Source organism: Notothenia rossii, assembly GCF_949606895.1.
Source record: "Notothenia rossii genome assembly, chromosome: 9".
Lineage (NCBI taxonomy): Eukaryota > Metazoa > Chordata > Actinopteri > Perciformes > Nototheniidae > Notothenia > Notothenia rossii.
In genome coordinates, this window is record NC_136907.1 from 76,756,063 (window position 1) to 76,779,367 (window position 23,305).

The 23,305-nt window shown below is 41.4% G+C and overlaps 1 protein-coding gene across 3 annotated transcripts in view; it reads right to left on the bottom strand.

Moving 5' to 3' along the window:
- Positions 1 to 22,784, bottom strand: part of LOC307020229 (ATP-dependent 6-phosphofructokinase, platelet type-like) — a 55,346-nt gene extending 32,562 nt beyond the window's left edge. For 2 of the 3 annotated variants that reach the window (XM_079651460.1, XM_079651462.1), the window contains exons 1-4: positions 22,522 to 22,784; positions 9,010 to 9,083; positions 5,689 to 5,766; positions 3,888 to 4,077 (exon numbers count right to left, since the gene is read on the bottom strand). In XM_079651460.1, coding sequence (XP_079507586.1) covers positions 3,888 to 4,077; positions 5,689 to 5,766; positions 9,010 to 9,083; positions 22,522 to 22,627 — 448 coding nt within the window. In that variant the 5' untranslated portion in view covers positions 22,628 to 22,784. The remainder of the gene's footprint in view (positions 1 to 3,887; positions 4,078 to 5,688; positions 5,767 to 9,009; positions 9,084 to 22,521) is intronic. The other variant, XM_079651461.1, reaches the window with a different exon arrangement.
- Between the last annotated feature and the right edge of the window lie 521 nt (positions 22,785 to 23,305).

The window sequence follows — 23,305 nt, forward strand, 5'->3', positions numbered from 1 at the left end:
GAGGGGACACATGTTGATGTAGAAGAGACATGAAGAAGAGGGGACACATGTTGATGTAGAAGAGACATGAAGAAGAGGGGACACATGTTGATGTAGAAGAGACATGAGGAAGAGGGGACACATGTTGATGTAGAAGAGACATGAAGAAGAGGGGACACATGTTGATGTAGAAGAGACATGAAGAAGAGGGGACACATGTTGATGTAGAAGAGACATGAAGAAGAGGGGACACATGTTGATGTAGAAGAGACATGAAGAAGAGGGGACACATGTTGATGTAGAAGAGACATGAAGAAGAGGGGACACATGTTGATGTAGAAGAGACATGAAGAAGAGGGGACACATGTTGATGTAGAAGAGACATGAGGAAGAGGGGACACATGTTGATGTAGAAGAGACATGAAGAAGAGGGGACACATGTTGATGTAGAAGAGACATGAAGAAGAGGGGACACATGTTGATGTAGAAGAGACATGGAGAAGAGGGGACACATGTTGATGTAGAAGAGACATGAGGAAGAGGGGACACATGTTGATGTAGAAGAGACATGAAGAAGAGGGGACACATGTTGATGTAGAAGAGACATGAAGAAGAGGGGACACATGTTGATGTAGAAGAGACATGAAGAAGAGGGGACACATGTTGATGTAGAAGAGACATGGAGAAGAGGGGACACACGTTGATGTAGAAGAGACATGGAGAAGAGGGGACACACGTTGATGTAGAAGAGACATGAAGAAGAGGGGACACACGTTGATGTAGAAGAGACATGGAGAAGAGGGGACACACGTTGATGTAGAAGAGACATGAAGAAGAGGGGACACATGTTGATGGAGAAGAGACATGAAGAAGAGGGGACACATGTTGATGTAGAAGAGACATGAAGAAGAGGGGACACATGTTGATGTAGAAGAGACATGAAGAAGAGGGGACACATGTTGATGTAGAAGAGGTATGAAGAAGAGGGGACACATGTTGATGTAGAAGAGACATGGAGAAGAGGGGACACATGTTGATGGAGAAGAGACATGAAGAAGAGGGGACACATGTTGATTTAGAAGAGACATGAAGAAGAGGGGACACATGTTGATGTAGAAGAGACATGGAGAAGAGGGGACACATGTTGATGGAGAAGAGACATGGAGAAGAGGGGACACATGTTGATGTAGAAGAGACATGAAGAAGAGGGGACACATGTTGATGTAGAAGAGACATGAGGAAGAGGGGACACATGTTGATGTAGAAGAGACATGAAGAAGAGGGGACACATGTTGATGTAGAAGAGACATGAAGAAGAGGGGACACATGTTGATGTAGAAGAGACATGGAGAAGAGGGGACACATGTTGATGTAGAAGAGACATGAGGAAGAGGGGACACATGTTGATGTAGAAGAGACATGAAGAAGAGGGGACACATGTTGATGTAGAAGAGACATGAAGAAGAGGGGACACATGTTGATGTAGAAGAGACATGAAGAAGAGGGGACACATGTTGATGTAGAAGAGACATGGAGAAGAGGGGACACACGTTGATGTAGAAGAGACATGGAGAAGAGGGGACACACGTTGATGTAGAAGAGACATGAAGAAGAGGGGACACACGTTGATGTAGAAGAGACATGGAGAAGAGGGGACACACGTTGATGTAGAAGAGACATGAAGAAGAGGGGACACATGTTGATGTAGAAGAGACATGAAGAAGAGGGGACACATGTTGATGTAGAAGAGACATGGAGAAGAGGGGACACATGTTGATGTAGAAGAGACATGGAGAAGAGGGGACACATGTTGATGGAGAAGAGACATGAAGAAGAGGGGACACATGTTGATGTAGAAGAGACATGAAGAAGAGGGGACACATGTTGATGTAGAAGAGACATGGAGAAGAGGGGACACATGTTGATGGAGAAGAGACATGGAGAAGAGGGGACACATGTTGATGTAGAAGAGACATGAAGAAGAGGGGACACATGTTGATGTAGAAGAGACATGAGGAAGAGGGGACACATGTTGATGTAGAAGAGACATGAAGAAGAGGGGACACATGTTGATGTAGAAGAGACATGGAGAAGAGGGGACACATGTTGATGTAGAAGAGACATGAAGAAGAGGGGACACATGTTGATGTAGAAGAGACATGAGGAAGAGGGGACACATGTTGATGTAGAAGAGACATGAAGAAGAGGGGACACATGTTGATGTAGAAGAGACATGAAGAAGAGGGGACACATGTTGATGTAGAAGAGACATGAGGAAGAGGGGACACATGTTGATGTAGAAGAGACATGAAGAAGAGGGGACACATGTTGATGGAGAAGAGACATGGAGAAGAGGGGACACATGTTGATGTAGAAGAGACATGAAGAAGAGGGGACACATGTTGATGTAGAAGAGACATGAGGAAGAGGGGACACATGTTGATGTAGAAGAGACATGAAGAAGAGGGGACACATGTTGATGTAGAAGAGACATGAAGAAGAGGGGACACATGTTGATGTAGAAGAGACATGAGGAAGAGGGGACACATGTTGATGTAGAAGAGACATGAAGAAGAGGGGACACATGTTGATGTAGAAGAGACATGAAGAAGAGGGGACACATGTTGATGTAGAAGAGACATGGAGAAGAGGGGACACATGTTGATGTAGAAGAGACATGAGGAAGAGGGGACACATGTTGATGTAGAAGAGACATGAAGAAGAGGGGACACATGTTGATGTAGAAGAGACATGAAGAAGAGGGGACACATGTTGATGTAGAAGAGACATGAAGAAGAGGGGACACATGTTGATGTAGAAGAGACATGGAGAAGAGGGGACACACGTTGATGTAGAAGAGACATGGAGAAGAGGGGACACATGTTGATGTAGAAGAGACATGAAGAAGAGGGGACACACGTTGATGTAGAAGAGACATGGAGAAGAGGGGACACACGTTGATGTAGAAGAGACATGAAGAAGAGGGGACACATGTTGATGTAGAAGAGACATGAAGAAGAGGGGACACATGTTGATGTAGAAGAGACATGGAGAAGAGGGGACACATGTTGATGTAGAAGAGACATGGAGAAGAGGGGACACATGTTGATGTAGAAGAGACATGAAGAAGAGGGGACACATGTTGATGGAGAAGAGACATGAAGAAGAGGGGACACATGTTGATGTAGAAGAGACATGGAGAAGAGGGGACACATGTTGATGGAGAAGAGACATGAAGAAGAGGGGACACATGTTGATGTAGAAGAGACATGGAGAAGAGGGGACACATGTTGATGGAGAAGAGACATGAAGAAGAGGGGACACATGTTGATGTAGAAGAGGTATGAAGAAGAGGGGACACATGTTGATGTAGAAGAGGTATGAAGAAGAGGGGACACATGTTGATGTAGAAGAGACATGGAGAAGAGGGGACACATGTTGATGTAGAAGAGACATGGAGAAGAGGGGACACATGTTGATGGAGAAGAGACATGAAGAAGAGGGGACACATGTTGATGTAGAAGAGACATGAAGAAGAGGGGACACATGTTGATGTAGAAGAGACATGAAGAAGTGGATTTTGTTCAATAGGTGACCTTTAAGTCATGTAGTGTTGGGTTTCAGGGCGTCTACAGCCCCTCCCCTCACCCTGCGTCTACAGCCCCTCCCCTCACCCTGCGTCTACAGCCCCTCCCCTCACCCTGCGTCTACAGCCCCTCCCCTCACCCTGCGTCTACAGCCCCTCCCCTCACCCTGCGTCTACAGCCCCTCCCCTCACCCTGCGTCTACAGCCCCTCCCCTCACCCTGGGTCTACAGCCCCTCCCCTCACCCTGCATCTACAGCCCCTCCCCTCACCCTGCGTCTACAGCCCCTCCCCTCACCCTGCGTCTACAGCCCCTCCCCTCACCCTGCGTCTGCAGCTCCTCCAGCAGCCCGCTCCACTCCTCTCTGAACAGGTTGGCCCCCGTGAGGCTGCCGTCCCCCCCGATCACACACAGGTTGGTGATGCCGCGCTGCACCAGGTTCTGAGCCGCCTTCAGGCGCCCCTCGTGGGTCCGGAAGTCTTTACAGCGAGCGCTGCCAATCACCGTGCCCCCCTGAGGGACAGAGATTACAACATGACATCACAGTATGACCTCCTTACATTGGCTTCCCAGAATTTGTATATATATGTTTTTAAATACATTAAATGCAGCCTTTACAATCATATATTATACATATATACACACAAGAATGGAAAAGGACAAAACATATATATATTAAATTAAAGTGTAATAAATAAATGGATAATAATAATAATGATAATTGTTAGAGCCACAAAGTTATTATTTCGATTCATAATTTAAAATGATTTAATGATGGAAAATGATTTATATTGCCATGGTGACTATGTTTTGATGAAGTGATTGTAAATATGATCTGTGTCCGTGTACCTTCCGGTGTGTATTTAAGTGAGGTAATTGAGGACAGCCGGTGTGCTCGGGGACCTGATGAGACGGAACAGTTTTGACCGCAAATTGCCGACAGAAACTAGTGTTGCAAATTGGACTGCCAAACAAAGTATAGTTTAGTTTATATAGGAAAGCATGCCGCCGAAATAGTGTTTAAAGATTTGTTATTTTGAGACTATTTAAGTCAATACTTTTTTGTTAATAAATTACATATTTTTGACTGAAAACCTTCGGCTGCTTATTGTTTTGGATTGCGTGTCATCAACCCCGCTCTATAGTGGCAAGAGGAAACCCTTGATGCCATTACAATAATAATAATAATAATAACAATAATAATAATAATAATAATAATAATAATAATAATTAAATAAAACACAATGGTTAAAAAAGGCCCGCACATTTTTTATAATTATTTGCCTGTTGGATCTTCAGTTAAATCCGAACTAATGAAGGGCCTGCATACATTCTCAATAAATGCTCTTTTACTGGCTCTGCTTTGTCGTTGTCTACCTATCTATAAATCTTATTTCTAATATTGCTAATCTACACAATCTTTTTCCACTGTTGCATTTCACAGAATCCACTTTGCACAATAAAAGGCTGACTCTGACAAACGGGGAGAAGATCTAATTTAATCTCAGACTCATTTGGCTCTCAGCTCTAAAGCCTCGTGGCAGAGTCTCTGTGTGTTGCCCTCAGAACAGACTCTGCTGTCCTCTGCCAGAGAGCAGAGAGCCTTTCCTGGTGCTACAATATACAGATAGTAGGATGATAATTACAATGTTCACACAGGGTCTTTAAAGACAGCTGCTTTTAGGAGCCACAATGTTGATTTACCACTTTGATTATTTAATTGTTTGATTATGCGTAACATATTGAATATTGGTTATGGAATGGAATAGGTTGTTAATTAAAGTCAATTAAACTAAAGTTAAACGAAACAGCTGATTGACGCCATGATTACTTCGGCTGGTACGAAAGAGTCCAGCTGATGATACTCTGCGTTCATTTTGGTTGTGAAGCCATACGGTGTTTTGACCGCTGCACTGCACGTAACCGTCTCCATCATCGTCCGGTAAGAGAACAGTGAAGAAAAGACATGTAAAGGATAACGGGGAAATAAATGTACCCAAACAAACAAACAATATCTCTCGGTGTGATGTGTGAGCGCGTCGGCCGGGCGCAAAACCAAAGGACCGAAAGGAGCAAAAACAAAGTGTGAAAGATTTTCGATGTGATATCCGGAGTGTGTCTCACCACTTGCAGCATGCTGGAGACGCTCTCCCACGTCGCCTCTTTGATGTTCTCTCCTCCGTCCACCATGCCCTGGTAACCCTGAGAGGAGAAACAACAAATCATACATGTTCACTGATATCCATGGAAACACACATTAGAATATTAAATATATGAAATGTCGATAAATCAAAAATAAATCCCACATAATCACAATTTACCAAATATGATATATTTAAGCTACTTGTTTTGTCTAACCACAATAGATTAGATTGAAGGCAATAATCTCAAATATTATTATATATACTGTGGAGTCTATAATTATATAACATTACAAGACTGATTCTTATTATTACATGATATGCTTAGTGTGCTCATGAGATTGCTATGACTATAAAATAAATAGACACAATCACTAATCCCAGGTTCTGATGGGTTAGATACCAACAAAGGGAATAGTCAGAAGACAGTTTTCAGCTTGCAATAGAAAGTAGCAGAAGCCAGACGCAGGCACTGTAGAAACAATGAGTTATTGAGGAGATGGCCTTGGCCGCCTGCGTTGGCTCCGCGCCCACGCGTAGCGGGGAATCAGTAGAACCAAGATTCCACTTTTCTGTAGAAGCTTCATCAAGACAAATTACGTATGATGGCGCCAGAGTGGGAGGGACTTCCACAGGCCGGCCGAATGCTGATTGGAGGATCGTGTTGACAAGAGACTTTTTTCTAAGTCTGCGCACCAACCAAAGAGAACCAAGTCTAAACCGTGGTATCTCCTCAGCTAGTCTTGACCAATCATAAATGGACGGGCAACGCCCTGTGTAATACAAATGTATGCACGCACGAGGTTCGAGGCTCTTGTCCGGAAACAGACTGACAGATTACAGCTTTGCCGCCTGTGATTTCTATGACGTGACCGAGCCCTTGGTCAAGTGGATATATGTCTTTTGCTCTCTCGTAATAAATAGTTAAACTTAGAACAGGTTTCTTACACTTTTTCACCAATGACTGTTCAATGACTTCTCCAGGACCTTTACCTAATTTTCCATGACCAAAGAAATTACTCTTTCTCAGCGGTACCACTGAAAATGGTTTGTTTTAACATGGAACAGGAAAATAAGGTCTGCATATGAAACATGTTGTTATCTAAAACAAATCCAATAGGCTTACTAGCTTCTACACGCTAAAGCAAATAAAATCTCTCACCAGCAAAATACCTCGTCAGTTAAATGCCATTCTACGTTTCATTAAGATACAGTATTTATTATCGTTATAGTATTACTATTTTGGCGATTAGCTAAAATATAAACTATATTTGATGCAACTTAAGTTACATTTCCATGACTTTTCCAAAAATATTGTTTTCCATAACTTTCCCAAGGCCTGGAATTTGCATTTTGAATTTCCATGACTTTTCCAGGTTTTTAATGACCGTAAGAACCCTGTTAGAAGTCGTCTGTCTTTCCTGGAATTTTGAACACAACAATACTAACTAATATCAGAACCGGTTATTGAGCCTATGACCCACAGATTAAAGCATTTGCACTTGCAGAGTTAACAACTGGTTGCCCTTGGTGACTTTCAGGGGAAGAATCACAAACGGTTTCCATTGAGTGTTGCGTTTTCCAAACAGCAGGGACATGGCTTTTTGTTTTTGTTTTCAATCATGCATGAACACCTGCATGTATCACTTATCGCCCTCGCTGCCGACATCAGAACTTGGCTTTATTTTAAAGTCACTGTTGATGTTGTGAACACTGATCTGAATGACCAGCCGACGTCCATCCCAAAATAAAGCCATCATGTCTCTCAGCTGTCATTACTCTCATTACTCTGAGGCTGATGAAGACGAGTGCAGCCAGTGGAGGATGAATGCTGCCCCTGGTAATGCAATCATAACCACACCATTACACTGAGTGGCATCTCAATCTGCCATCTGAAGCATTACGAACCATTACTGCTCATAATATCAGACACTCGATATCAAAGAACTCCAAAGATACGACTGAAACAGGGATTTATTTAGCTTTTATTTTCTGATATTCAATGCCTTGTCTTTTATGCTGCTGCAACGCAAACAAGTACTTCTTATCTTATCTTAATATGTCAAGCAGTTGTTTATCTTATACTACATATTTGGTTTGATTCAAAGTGTCCATTGTGATACCAAGGAGGGAAAAAGCGTACATTACATCTGACTTATCCATGGACTGCATCACCGTAATAAACCGTATTCAATTTCAACTTACTGTACAAAATGTAATTTAACATTCTGCTGTATATATCATAGTCTATGTAAGTGTACCTAACCGTTGTATTTGAGATTAAAACCTTTGAATCTTGTAAAAGGAGAGTCAGAGTATGTGTAACTAATGCATGAATGAAAAGTCAAGAGTAAGAGCAACATTAGCAACAAAAAATCTCTTCAGCTTGTGTTAACAACAAATCCTGTTTCAGGCATCTCACCAAAAACCCTTTAAAACAAAACTTTGACTCACTCACTCACTCACTCACTCACTCACTCACTCACTCACTCACTCACTCACTCACTCACTCACTCACTCACTCACTCACTCACTCACTCACTCACTCACTCACTCACTCACTCACTCACTCACTCACTCACTCACTCACTCACTCACTCACTCACTCACTCACTCACTCACTCACTCACACACACACACACACACACACACACACACACACACACACACACACACACACACACACACACACACACACACACACACACACACACACACACACACACACACACACACACACACACACACACACACACACACACACACACACACACACACACACACACACACACACACACACACACACACACACACACACACACACACACACACACACACACACACACACACACACACACACACACACACACACACACACACACACACACACACACACGTCCGTCCTTAATGGCTAAAGTGGGATCCTAATGGGGGAAAAGCCCTTACAGTTGGTTATTGCATTCAGTGTAGGTGGAAACTTTAGATGTGACTCCTCCATGGAGTGTAAAAGGAGAGTAAGAGTATGTGTAATGCATGAATGAATATCCAACAGTAAAAGCAACAATAGAGACAGCGACAAAAACCAAACCTCTCTTCAGCTAGTGGTAACCTGTTTCAGGTGTCTCACTAAAAACCCATAAAAAAACCTCTTATTTTGGATTTAGGACTCATTCCTGCACCTCTCTACATCAGCTGTTTGAGTCCTGATGGCTCTATCGAAGTCAGTTACAGCCTGACGTTGGAAAACTGCTGGGTATTCATTTAGCTCCCGGTGAAGAACACATGTCTGAAACCTGATCCTCACCTCGTGGATGAAGTAGACCTTCGCTCCAACATAGATGCCCATCCTGACCACGGCCCGCACGGCTGCATTCATCCCTGATAACAGACAGAGGGTGAGAGGTCAGCATGGAGAGAACATTCCTCAATATGTATTCTCGTGATGTTTGATATGGTCAGAGATGGCAAAAGTACTCACACCCTTTACTCAAGTAGAAGTGCAGATACTCGTGTTTGAAAATACTCTGGTGAAAGTAGAAGTACTGACTAAACTTCTTTACTCAAGTCAAAGTAAAGAGGCTTTGAAATGTAGTTCAGTAAAAAGTACCCATAACTAGCAGCTGTTTTAAAGAGTACCTGACCTCCCTTTATATTAATAGAACAATAATGTCATTGTTAGCTAATGAATGTTTCCATGGTGACCAACGGCAACATGACAACGTTTTCATTGGTCCCTCTTCTTTAGAGAAGACCAGGAAATGATGGATACACGGATCGTGTTCAAATCAATAGGCACGCAATGACTCTAAATAATAATGATCACGCCACCAAACACACATTCAGACTAAAGGAACCAGCCTGTTTGGAAAATGAGAGAAGTAGAAAGTACAGGTATTTGAGTTCAACATGTGAGAAGTAGAAAGTACAGGTATTTGTGTTCAACATGTAAGAAGTAGAAAGTACAGGTATTTGTGTTCAACATGTAAGAAGTAGAAAGTACAGGTATTTGTGTTCAACATGTAAGAAGTAGAAAGTTCAGGTATTTGTGTTCAACATGTAAGAAGTAGAAAGTACAGGTATTTGAGTTCAACATGTAAGAAGTAGAAAGTACAGGTATTTGTGTTCAACATGTAAGAAGTAGAAAGTACAGGTATTTGAGTTCAACATGTAAGAAGTAGAAAGTACAGGTATTTGTGTTCAACATGTAAGAAGTAGAAAGTACAGGTATTTGGGTTCAACATGTAAGAAGTAGAAAGTACAGGTATTTGGGTTCAACATGTAAGAAGTAGAAAGTACAGGTATTTGTGTTCAACATGTGAGAAGTAGAAAGTACAGGTATTTGGGTTCAACATGTAAGAAGTAGAAAGTACAGGTATTTGGGTTCAACATGTTAGAAGTAGAAAGTACAGGTATTTGGGTTCAAAATGTGAGAAGTAGAAAGTACAGGTATTTGGGTTCAAAATGTGAGAAGTAGAAGTAAAAAGTTGTCAGAAAAATAAGTAGTGGAGTAAAATACTGATACCAGAAACATGTACTTACTGTAAGTACAGTAACAAAGTATTTGTACTAAACTACTTCCCACGTCTGCATATGATGAAGACACATGGAAACATGTTGATGAAGAGTTTGGAGGATCACAAACAAGTGGAAAACTTCAGAATTCAATGCATGTGTCACCTTGATGCATTTACTGCCTGTCTTAAACTCAATGCATATTAGTTGTCCTACAAATTAGGCCAAAAACATTTAAAAGGGCATTTCTACAAGGTCACAAATAACAGATGTTTCCACGATCAATAGGCGAGTAAACTGTGAAGGAAACTCTGGTTTTAAAGCTTCAACAAAGTGTAAACCTTATGAAATGCAACCTTGATCGTGTTTTGATCTCCGGAGACTTCAATGTCCATGTGTGTTGTGAGTCCAAACCTCTGTTTAGGGACTTTGTAAATCTGCTTGATTCTTTCGGTCTAATTCAATCAATCAATCAATGTTTATTTATATAGCCCAATATCACAAATGCTACATTTGTCTCAGCGGTCTTCACAGTCCGTCCGTCCGTCAGTCCGTGGACGTGTTGGGCACACACGAAAAAGGACACACTTTAGATTTAGTAATATGGTTTGGACTGTCTGTCTCTGTGGATGAAATCTGTGCAGCAACGCGTATCTCAGACCATTTACCGGTTCTGTTTACAACCTCGATCCCTTCCGCAGGAGTCGAATCACGTGCCCCTGCGCGTGGTCTGCGTTCGATTAACCCCTTGACTGCCTCACAGTTTTCTGATGTTTTTAATTCTTCTCCGATCAGTAAATTAGAGGTGAACTGTGCTTTTAGTGCTGATGACGCACCTGCAGGCGTGCAGAGAGAAAATGGAAAAAGGATAAACTCCATGTCTCCTTAGAAATCCTTCGTGCTTGTCTTTCCGACTCCCAGACGGCAGTCAAAGCAGCCAAAACAGAGCACATTTCTCTGTTAATCTCCAAAAACAGCCGTAAACCTCAGGTTCTTTTTAATGGCCTCAACTCGATCATTAATCCCTGTGATGTTTCTTCTATTGCGCCATCGACTACTCTCTGTGATAAGTTTCTTACATTTTGTATTGAAAAAGTATCTGCTCTTAGGCTAGCCCACACTAGTGCTACTCCAGATCCTGCTCCTTTCCTGTGCCCTGCTGTCCTCGACCACTTTGAGCCTGTATCCCTCTCTTCTCTCTCGGATGTAGTCAAGCACCTGCGGCCGACAAACTGCACCTCAGACAGCATTCCCTCTCGCCTTCTCAGAGATGTTTTCGAATCAGTTGGAGCAAGTATTGTATTACTAATAAACACCTCTCTTGGCTCAGGATGTGTCCCAGCTGTCGTGGTAAAGCCACTACTGAAAAAGAAAAATCTAGACCCCTCCATTCTCGCAAATGTTAGGCCCATCTCCCAGCTACCTTTTTTATCCAAAGTTCTGGAGCGAGTAGTCTATGTCCAGCTGCAGTCATTCTTAACCACGCATGGCATCCATGAAAAGTTTCAGTCTGGCTTTAAACCCATGCACAGCACTGAAACAGCCCTTTTAAGAGTTTTTAATGATCTGCTCCTAGCCGCCGACTCAGGTAGCCCAGCTGTCCCGGTGCTGTAAGACCTGACAGCTGCCTTTGACACTGTGGACCATAGCATCCTGTTGTCACGGCTTGAACAGTCCGCAGGCATCACAGGCTCTGCCCTTGCATGGTCCAGGTGCTACCTGACAGACCGTAGCTTCTCCTCTGCCAAAGCCCCTCTTACCTGTGGGGTTCCCCAAGGCTCTATCCTGGGCCCCATCCTCTTTTTACTGTACATACTGCCCCGGTTCAATTCTCACTAAACACAATATTCCCTTCCACTGCTATGCCGACGATGTACAGATCTATCTGCCTCTCAAAGCAAATGGCAAACACTCACTACAGCAGTTGATGGACTGCTTGATAGAGATAAAATCCTGCCTGAGCCAAACTTTCCTCAACCTCAATGAGAGCAAGACTGAGGTCATCTTTTTTGGACCCCAACCTCCAGCCTCTCCGGTTGATAATCTGGGCTCCCTCAATGAAAACATCCTCCCCTCCCCCTGTCATTAACCTTGGAGTGACCCTCACTAGCACTTTTAAATTCGACAAGCAGGTCAGCACCGTAGTCAAATCCTGCTTTTTTAAATAAGACTATTGGCCAAGACCAAGTCGTTTTTATCTTTTAAAGACCTAGAAAGGGTTATTAACGCCTTTGTTACCTCGAGACTGGACGATTGCAACGTATGTGGGTATGGACCAGGCCTCAATTAGACGCCTGCAGCTAGTCCAAAGCAAAGCTGCATGTCTTCTGACTGGCCACAAAAAGAGTGACCATATCACCCCAATTCTGGCCTCACACTGGCTTCCAATTCGGTTCAGAATTGATTTTAAACTCCTTTTATTTGTTTTCAAAGCCCTAAATGGGCTGGCTCCGGCCTATATAGCTGAACTCCTCCATCGCTACACCCCAGCCAGAGCTTTAAGGTCTGCTAACCAGCTGCTGCTGATAGTGCCCGAGACCAGGCTCAAAATCTGAGGTCACCGAGCCTTCGCAGCAGCTGGCCCTCTGGAACACTCTGCCCCTCCATGTGAGGTCGGCCCAGACCCTAGGGGTTTTTAAATCCTCACTAAAAACACACTTTTTCTCTCTGGCCTTCTAGTCAGAGCTGAGCACGACACCTGACTATTCCCTGTGTTTCTGTTTTTTTTCAATATATTTCTCTTGTAAATTATAGTCTTTTATTGTGATTGTAGTAATGTGTTTTTATTACATGTACCGCACTTTGGCTCGACCAAACATCGCTTTTAAATGTGCTTTATAAATAAAACTTGATTTGATTTGTTCTAATGTCACTGTAATGGATTTGTTGTAAATCTTTGAGGCAACAGGTGCTCTATTGATCAGGAAGAATGTATGATCCTACAGAAATAGACAGAGAGGAGAAACCAATGGGTCTATTTGTGACTTCTCCTGGTGAAAAGCACTTGTATGGAGGGGTTTTTCTGTATTGCTTTATATGGGGCTTTGGCCAACATGATGTGTGTGTGACCTGCAGGTATTTTAGTGTTGTCTTGATGTAACACTTTCCTTTGAATGTCATGGGGCTCAAACCCACAGCGTCTCACTTACTGTAGGGACATTGTACTTATTACATCTGTATTCATCTATATATGTCCATGCCTTGTATTTGTTCTGTTATGTAAAGTATTTAACGCGCTGTATTACTCTTTGCACTTTCTAGTTGGATGCAAACTGTGTTTTGTGCAATGACAATAAAGTTGAATTCGATCTATTCGGAAAAAAGGTTTGTGTTTAACGGACTTCTGGGTGCTCACTCACTAGCTTTAAAGACCTTTGTAGACAACAACACCAACAACAACAATTATTTATAATTTACAACTAATCTGTTCATCTCAGTTAATTAAAGTCCAAGTTTGTACATTAAATGACATGTTTGCTCCGGCTAAAACCCAAAGAAATTCACTTTAACTTGATGTAAAACAGGGAAAAAGCAGAAAATCTCCAAATGTTAGAAGCTGAAAAATAAAATGTCTGCCGTTCCTGCATTAAAATGAATCTGTAACAATTAAATAACCATCAAAATGATTATGTTTATGTATATATATGAATAAGGCAATTCAAAAGTGTTTAATATATACCGAATTGGAAGAAGGTTGTTAATACGTTATTGAGTTTTCCTCTTAGCAAAACCAAAGCTTCCTTCTTCCACTTAACTTTGGATAAATCCCCCTTAAATAATGTCACTCCATGTCGTTTCTGAGATAAATATGAAATACAAGAGCCTAAGAGAGGGTGAGTCGGCAGACATCAGGAGAGGTAAAGAGGTTTAAAATACACACAGAGGGCTAAGTGTCCTTCAGGATATTGGGCTACATTTCAAAGTGTCTGTCGGAGCACTTAATGAAATTAAAAACAGGACAGGCTGTTAATCTCAGAGAGACGGAGATCAACACATCGATTGGTTTTAGTTCCCGTCAGCACACAGAGGCTGAAACCCCGCTTGATTACATAGAAAGTAGACGTTGTTGATGTCTTGTCGTCGTTTGGGTTCAGCGTTGATCCTCATGCAGACGAATGTGTCAGAATAAGTGAGAAATGGATTTAACTTCTGTTAGACAGCTATACTATATGCCATATATGTTTGCATACATTCACAGTAAATATTTATTCAGTATGATAGCTGTCTAACAGAAGTTCAATTCATTTCTCACTTATTCTGACAATGTACTTAACCCCAAATAAAATAACCCCATAAAAAGAGTTGTTAAATAATAGTGAAGTCACGTTGTAATAACAATAACTCATCTCTCTCGAGTTTTCTTTTTGTGTTTTGCCAAAAGCCACTGTGTCAAGTGTCCTACTTGGGTTGCCGTCCGGAGTTGTCCAATATGGCGGACCATCTCGCACATGCGCACTGCAGATCGGGCAGAGCTGCAGATTGGGTAGTGACAACCTGCACGGCCTACCAGATCAGCACGGGGTCCGTTACGCTTACTAATGAAGTCACGCATTGGCTGTAACCCAAGAGGACATTTTACACGGCCAAATTCCCCAAATAATATTAAAAAATAGCAATCGACAGTGAATGTATGTTAGTGGAACTGTGTCAGGAAAGTGAAGTGTTAATTAAGTAATGTTATTGAAGAACTGAAATGCATAATTGAAAGTTAATATGTATCATATCCCTCCGAAATGGTATCTGGTGTTTCCATAGCAACAACAACTTCCTGTCAACAGCGTAAACTCCCACAGACGTTCAAAAAACTGCAGGAACCCAGAACACAGACAAAAAAACATAACCCCCTTCACATCTCAACTGTTGTAAATGTTACGGGTCCCCGATGTGACCACAGTAGCAGGGATGATAACTGTATTAAGCAAGTGAAACAGCAGCTGTTGACAGGAAGCTGTTGTCGCTATGTAAACAACATGACTGTATATGATATCATAAAGATGGAGAAAGTAAAGAATAACATTTATGTTTAAATGTTAGCACCCCCCGAAGATGCACAAGCTCTTACGTTGAGTCTGGAGTTTCAATCAATTCTAAATCATCAGTAAAGTCTACGACCATATTTCGGAGGGATATGATATTAACTTTCAGTTTTATGCATTTCAGTTCTTCAATAACATTACTTAATTAACACTTCACTTTCCTGACACAGTTCCACTAACATACATTCACTGTCGATTGTTATTTTTTAATATTCTTTGCGGAATTTGGCCATGTAAAATGTCCTCTTGGGTTGCCGTACAGCCAATGCGTAACGTCATTAGTAAGCGTAACGGACCCCGTGCTGATCTGGTAGGCCGTGCAGATATGGTACCTACACCGGAGATAAAGTTAAATTCTGCTGTGATAAAACGCCATCCTGTTCTAAACCATATCAAGGATTATTCCTGAAACAGTATTGAGCTCAAATGCTTTTTCTGTTGCGGGTTTATCACAAGGTGAGTTCCTTTTTTTATTTCTTGCTTTATAAAAACATGTGCTCTCCAGTACAGGTTAGCTCTGAGTGTTAGCGGTTAGGGTTGCAAAGGGGAGGAAAGTTTCCAGTACATTTCCGGAAAGTTTCCATGGGAAGTTAAGCTGGGGAATTTTGGAAATATTCGATGCAAAATTAAACAAAAAAACGTGACATCTCAACAAAACACTTTTTTAAAACCTTTTTTTTTTAAGTAGAAGAGAACAAGTTTTAATTATTTTATTGAACAATTATTTGTTTCATTGAAGAACGAAAACAGGAATGTTGAGTTAAATGCTACTCATCCACCCCAACCCCACTCGTTAAAAAATGAACAAAAATGAACCCCCCATCCAAAGATCCCCACAAAGTCCCATTCAAAATGTTAAATGAAAAGAGCCCCCCTCCCTCCAAAAAGTCCCATTAAACATCCAAGTCTTCCTTCAAGCAATCCTCAGCCTCGTTTATTAAATATTATTATATTATTATACAGAGAACAGAGTCGTTATCAATTTGTTTTAAAGCTCAATAAATAAAACAGAAGACCTCTGACCGGCACTTTTCTAATTTTGTACGGAAGATTTCAACTTTAACGGACTTGTTGACCGGCGGAACATTTTTTTACGGAAACTGCCGCACGGTCCCCTCGTTCCTTGGAAGAGGCGGAGAGGTGGGTGTTTTTCATCTGCTGGTGCACTACCTGAGAGATACAGCAGGAGAACACGCCGTCCACCGCGGAGAATAAACAGAAGGGCAACCATGGCAACCATGCTCCGGGGTCTTCTTCGCTGCTTTTGGTGTATTTCGGGCGGCAGCAGCGCCACTTACAGGCCTGACATATGTACTACATCATTTCCAGTATTTCCAGCGGTCTAGTTTGAACGGACACGTTAATGAATCGAATGCGTGTGAACGGAAGCCTTTTTTGCGCTTGCGTATGCGTTTTACCGTATGCGTCCTTGTGGGGCCGGGGTCTAAGCCAAACTATATCCGGTCACAGAGATCTGCTATTTTAAAGTAAAGTCAACACATATCGACCCTAATATAGTCTATATTAAGAACGAGAAAAGTCTTAACATATATATCCTTTTTTGTAAACATATGACAAATGTGTGAGGGTGATGACGTCAGAGCATCGTCCTATGTGCCAGGGCTTAGCCCCGGACAGCCCCAGCCCAATTTAACCCCTGGGTATTTGTGAGGGAGCTCCTATATGGCATTACCCCGCTGAAGCTCACCAAAGTTTAACATATTTCATAGTTCAAAGTTTTGTCAATTGTTTTGTTTATTGGTCAAATACTGGTTTCTAATGGTTTCTGAGGAGTTTTACTGGAATGAAAGAACACAGAGTACAGAAGCAACAAAGCAGCATACTGCATTAAACCTTCACAGAGAGGTTGAAGTTCATGTGGAAAGGAGGCTTCAGTAGTCTGTCTGCACTCTGTTTAGTTTTGCTATCTTACAATCAATATAGTCAATGTGAGGTAAAGTGTGTCGCCAATGTAACCGGTTAGAACTCAAAGTTGCGATGAGGTCTTAAAATGTATGGAAAGGGTCTTAAAAAAGGTCTTAAAAGGTATTACATTTGACTTCAGGATTCCTGCATATACCCTGTTCAGTCAATGGGCTCTTCCTGGGCCTCATCAACATCACACTCTGAGTCTTCCTCTTCAGTGTCACTGTCCAGCCTTGTTGAGGATGGCTCTGTGTCAGGCTCAAACAGCCTTAGGTTTGCCCGAATGACAACCTGTTTTTCCACTCTCACATTTGTGAGCCTGTTGCGAACCTTTGTGTGGTCTCAATAGCCATGCAGAACGCAGTGTGCTATGGCATGGATATTCAAGAGTACTTGAATGGCATATGTTTGTTTTAGTCAAGATTATGCAAAAATATACTTTCCCCAACTATGTTTAAGTTCCCTATGAAGAGCCAACCTTCAATTTAGAAAATGCCCAGTGTATTCCCGTTAATTCCCGTGGAAAGTTTCCATCTTTGAAAATTCCCGGAATTTTGCAACCCTATTAGCGGTGAAGCTAGAGTTACCAAATTGCTTGTTTTTCAAAAAACATACAAAGACTTTCCCATCCTGAAGGGTCTTAAGACACCAGGGTTGCAGTCAAATAGTCCGTTTAGCTTAGGAACCTTCCTAACGGAGTGCAATGACCCGGAAGTCCCTTAGTGGCGGCCATGATAAGAGCCGTTCAAATTCTCTAGATTAGTGGTTCTCAAATGGGGGTACGCGGACCCCTAGGGGTACGTTGGAGTACTGCAGGGGGTACGTGGGATTTTTTATTTTATTTTAATGAAAAAAAAAAAAACTTTAAACAAACCACTGATAGTAGATTAACTACTTTATTCAAAAGTTTACAGTAATTCTGGATAATAAAATGGGAAAAATAAACAAGGTGCTCTCTTTTCCTCTCCCTCTCCTGACAGCCCGTCAGTCTCGTGCAGCTCGCTCAACCTGTATTAAGTCACCCGACAGTAAAGAATACATATATTTATAACTAGTTTAGCTAGTTCCAGAGTAGATAAACTAGCTCAGAGTGTTATGTCTAACTCTGTATTTTGCTCCGCTCAACGGTCCGTCACAGCGGGGGAGCTGTGATAATGCAGAGCTGCGTGTTCTCCGTCAGCAGCAGCTGATCTGATCTCTGATCTCTCTCTTTCGCGTCTGGTTATACTTCACTCTCGTTTATGTCCAAATCTATCAGATCTAGCTAGTTCTAGTTAATTATATGACTACCTGCTTATCAAAGGAACTAAACAATAAGCGTTGCTTGGCAACGGAGTGTGGCCGCAAAGTATAGCGCAGCATTATGAATATGTTTATATGAGGGGTCAAAATCCCATGCTCATAAAACACTTTTCACACACTTCATTCCCCACGCCCCAAAATAAATAAATATTAATATTAATAAATTTTCGCTAAAGGCCTTGTCTCTACATTACAATAAAGTATAACAAATAATGTATTCATTAATTTTAATAAAAATTCAAGTTAGTAGCTATTAAAGGCATAAACAGACAGAAATGCATAATTTTTTCTAGAAATGTTTCTTCTGCCCGTAAAGTGTCCAAACCGGGCTTTTCTGGATAAGCGCATTTTTAAAACATAGTCATTGTCCATGCCGGTTTCAGTTGGATTATTTGTCAAAGTTGCTCCGATCAGATCGGTCTCCTCCATTTTGTAGATTATTTACGACTTTTGAATCCATATAAACACATCGGCAAAATCCAGCTTACTTTGAGCATGTGTTTTAAACAGTTTAATCCCTTTGTGAATTGTTTCCACTTGCGCCGTTTCATCCTCCTTCAACAAAATACTTCACATTCATCTAGATTATGAAAGCAGTTGTAGCATTTTGAGACTTTAATTACCGCTGTTGCCTGTCTGTTCCCCCCCCCCCCCCTTGTGCAACTTCCAACAGGAGTAATTTGGGAGAGCTCTCGGGACAAAGGTTGGGAACCCCTGCTCTAAAGTACCGCAGTCTCTTCTCCTAAGTCCTTTTGAATTCTCCTATCCACTATCCCTTAACCCCGTGACGTTTCACACTGAGGTCAAGGGATAGGAGATAGGGATAGACGATAGGAGCTGATTTTTTGACTATTCGACTGCAACCCAGATCCCATTCTGATTATTAGACAGTCTTCTCCGATATGAAACGCAGATTTTTATAGATTATGGTTCATTTTGCTTCATTCTTTCTGGCAGCGTGAGTGAAGCCAACCCACAGCGTCTCAATCTGCCACCAGAACTGATTCTGCCAAATGTCCTCCTCCCACCACAGGCTGTAAACATTGCCTATTCACAGTCTGCAGAACGAGCACGGGATGGGACTACTTCCTGGATGACAATGTGATAACTTAGGCTCTGTAACACTGCATAGCCACTTGATTTCACTGAGAAGAGCACAGGGTTAGTGAAAGGAGCTCTGCAATAAAGAAACTAAGGATTATCCGACAAAACAGTTATTTTTGATGTGTGAAAATAAATGTCTAAATGCAGATAAAGCTGATGTCTATCGGCCTGAACTGAACTAAAGCTGCTATTTACAATTATTTGTGACGTTTAATTGAATAATATGCTCATTATTTCTAGCCATAAACAAAAATATATTCATGTTACGGTCACATAATATTAAAAACATGCAGTAAATCCTCCAAGCTTTTGTATTTTTGTGAGAGAAAATTACTTATCAATACAATGAATGAGTTTTCTGTCAAACTATTCATTGTTTTAGGTCCAAACTTGACTTTCATTGATCCAAAGAAGGCCGGATTTTTATTTAAAAGTTGAAAATGCTACCAAGGGGATTTATGAGATTTATTTGTAAAAACGTCTAAAATTTTCTGTCAAAAAGTAAAAAAAGTAAGACATATTTTGGTGTTTCTTTTAAATAAGATGGTGTCATATCTTCTTATACATAATCTGTATACCTTTCTTTGTGTCGGTATGTTTCTTATAACCTGCTCTGTGCTAACTCATGATTAATGAAATGAGGTCACGTTCAGGATAAGTACAGAAAGTGAGCGTTGCTAAGAGACCACGGAGAGCTCTGATTGGTCAAAGGGGTTCTGAGCTAACGTGTGAAATGGGTTTTAATTGGACAATGACTTCAATGAGTTTAACAAAAAGGACAACAGCTAAATAATGAGGTAATAACACTGAATGGTGTGTGTGTGTGTGTGTGTGTGTGTGTGTGTGTGTGTGTGTGTGTGTGTGTGTGTGTGTGTGTGTGTGTGTGTGTGTGTGTGTGTGTGTGTGTGTGTGTGTGTGTGTGTGTGTGTGTGTGTGTGGCTCCACGGATTGGACCAATGGGTCCATTTGGGTCGTCGTTACGTCACTTAGTACCAGGAAGAAAAAGAGAAATGTCCAACGAGGCGTTCTGGGGCAGCATAGACAGGTCTTCTCCCTACAGGGTGTACTTTGAGGGTTTGTGACTCTGCACACTGTTTACATGCAGAAAAACCTTCATAACACACAAGGGGATGGGTAATAACCAGAGAAGCATGACATGGGACCTTTAACATCTCGAGGAAGTACTATGTATGTATATTCCTTGTTTGCTTGTTTCACCACATTCAGTCGAAGGATAAAATAAGATAATAAGATAAGCGGTACTTTATTGATCCCAAATTGGGAAATGTTTGCAATAATTAGGAACTAAAACAGCTGTGTCCAGACATCGTCTGACCCCAAGAGGACAGCGAGCACTCAGTAGTTATGAATGGAAGAACATGAGGACATCATAACGCATGCCTGCCTCTTTCCGTCCTCAGGTGCAGACAGACCCAAATAAAAGCAGCTGCATGAGGAATATACTGTAATCTGTAATCTGTAATCTGCTGATGATATTCTGCAGTGACAGACACAAACGTATGACTGCACTGAGGACACACACTGTTATATAACTGCCTGAAAGCTAACAATAGCTGTGGGTAACATACAGCACTGTACATCAACATAGATTATCCTTATAAGGACATATGGCTGGTTTTAAGTATAAATACATGTTTTGGTGATGTTTCAGAAACAGTAATACGGATATTAAGCGTTATTTATACGATTTATATTTTATTTTATTTGCATTTATTAGATGTTTATCCTTTCTCCACTACATTGCAGAACACTGTGTACTAGCTGTTTCTCACGTAGGCGACACAATGCATAACCGTGAACCAGACCGGAAGTGGACATCAACCGCCTTCAAATTAAAAGCACTGCAGCACAATTTGTATGTCGGGTTTTATTTTGAAAGGACATTAAGGCAGTACGTGTTTTTTCTGTCTAACCTGACACTGGTCCTCTCACGGCTCATCCTCAGTGATGCAAGACGAGTGTTTCTACACATTTACTATGATGTATGAGCTCGTAATCTGAAGGGGATGTCCACTATTACTACTTAAACTAACTTTGAAAAACTTTACTTTTTATTTTAGGATGTTATATTATAGAGATTCTTAACGCAGCAGGATTCATAACTCCCAGGCAGTTCATCATAATTATAAATAAAATGCACTGATAATGCCATTGTTTACTGAACTCATGGGAACTGGAGTTAAATGATTGATTTGGGCTATTGATTTAATGATATGTCCTGTGCACAAGGACACACACATGAAGAAGAAATGGTGCAGGATGCATGATGAGGGTGGAGACCGTGTGTAAACGAAGGGAGATGTCTTTACATTATTTCATTCCCACGATCACTTGTTGCTCAGTTCTGCTTATCAAATAATTCAAAAACACCTATAAACAACCTAGACTAATGTTAGCAGTCCTGGATTATCAAAATATAAGATAATATAACAATGAACCGTTATTATTGTGATTAATATTAGAGCATCATGGTAATAAACAAGTGACACAGGAGTGTGAAAGGGAGATCAGCTGTTGCATAACCACCGTTTGGATTCAATTGTCTCTTAATAAATACTAAGTTAAAATCCTGAGTGGCAGCACATTCAAATATTATAAATGCTTCCTTGTAAAATAAAGCATTTTTTTTCTTTTTGATGTACTAAGACTCTTTTAAACCACACCTTCATTGACCTCATAGGAGAGTTGATGTAACGCTTCCTTTATCGGACCAGCTGGAGGCTATCCACCCATTATCGGACACGTCGTTTGACATATCTGTCATTGAATATAGACGACTATTAAAGGAAAAGCTTAGCCAATAAACCGTGTGAACATAGGAAATGAAACACATATTCCTCTGACAGCCACATGACGTAGTGTGGTGCGGTGTATTAGTGATGAATTGAGTACATCTGTCCGATAATGGAACCTACCCTGGGCATCTCCTCCGCTGGTCAGCACCGCGATGCATTTCCCAGCTCCGGATAAATTCTCGAAGAATTTCCGGGTGTCCTGCCGCTTCGGAGGCGCTCCAGACATCCTGTCCCCGGGTAGATTTCCTCCAGGAATAAATACAAAAGGGAACAATTCAACACCCTCACCTGTCCTGCTGCAGAAAGTAGAAACACAAACGATGTGTGTTGGTGTGGGTGTGTGTGTGGCGAGATCATGGGGCGAGATGCTGAAGGACTGCAGTGGTTACCGCCCTCTAACTGCACATACACACCCCCTGACAAAGATTGTATAATAGAAAAGATGATTCACTACATGCTTTAATAATTATAATAATACAAATGAATAAATACAATAAAATAGCTAGCTTGGCATTTTTTTTATTACAATTTGAATGACCTAAACAGAATAATTACATACTGAATATAATGTTTTAGAACTAGGCCATGTGAGACGTCTTCACTATTTTTAGCCCTCTTTGTTCCTCACGAACCGGAATTCTGATTCAAACCAAGAGAGCCGATGAGAGATGAGAATGTGTGACTGACAGGTGAATTAACCAATGGGAGTCCAGATCACGTACTGCGGAAACTAACTCCAACCACTTGAAGCCCAGACTGCATATTTCCAGGAAATGATACGCCTCCAGTAACAGCTTCTCTGTTAGTAAAACACACAAAAAAGTCATTTAACAGCATTAAAGTTGACATGTTGCAACACAAAGGACATACATTAGTAGGATAATTATCTAATGGTAGCAACAAA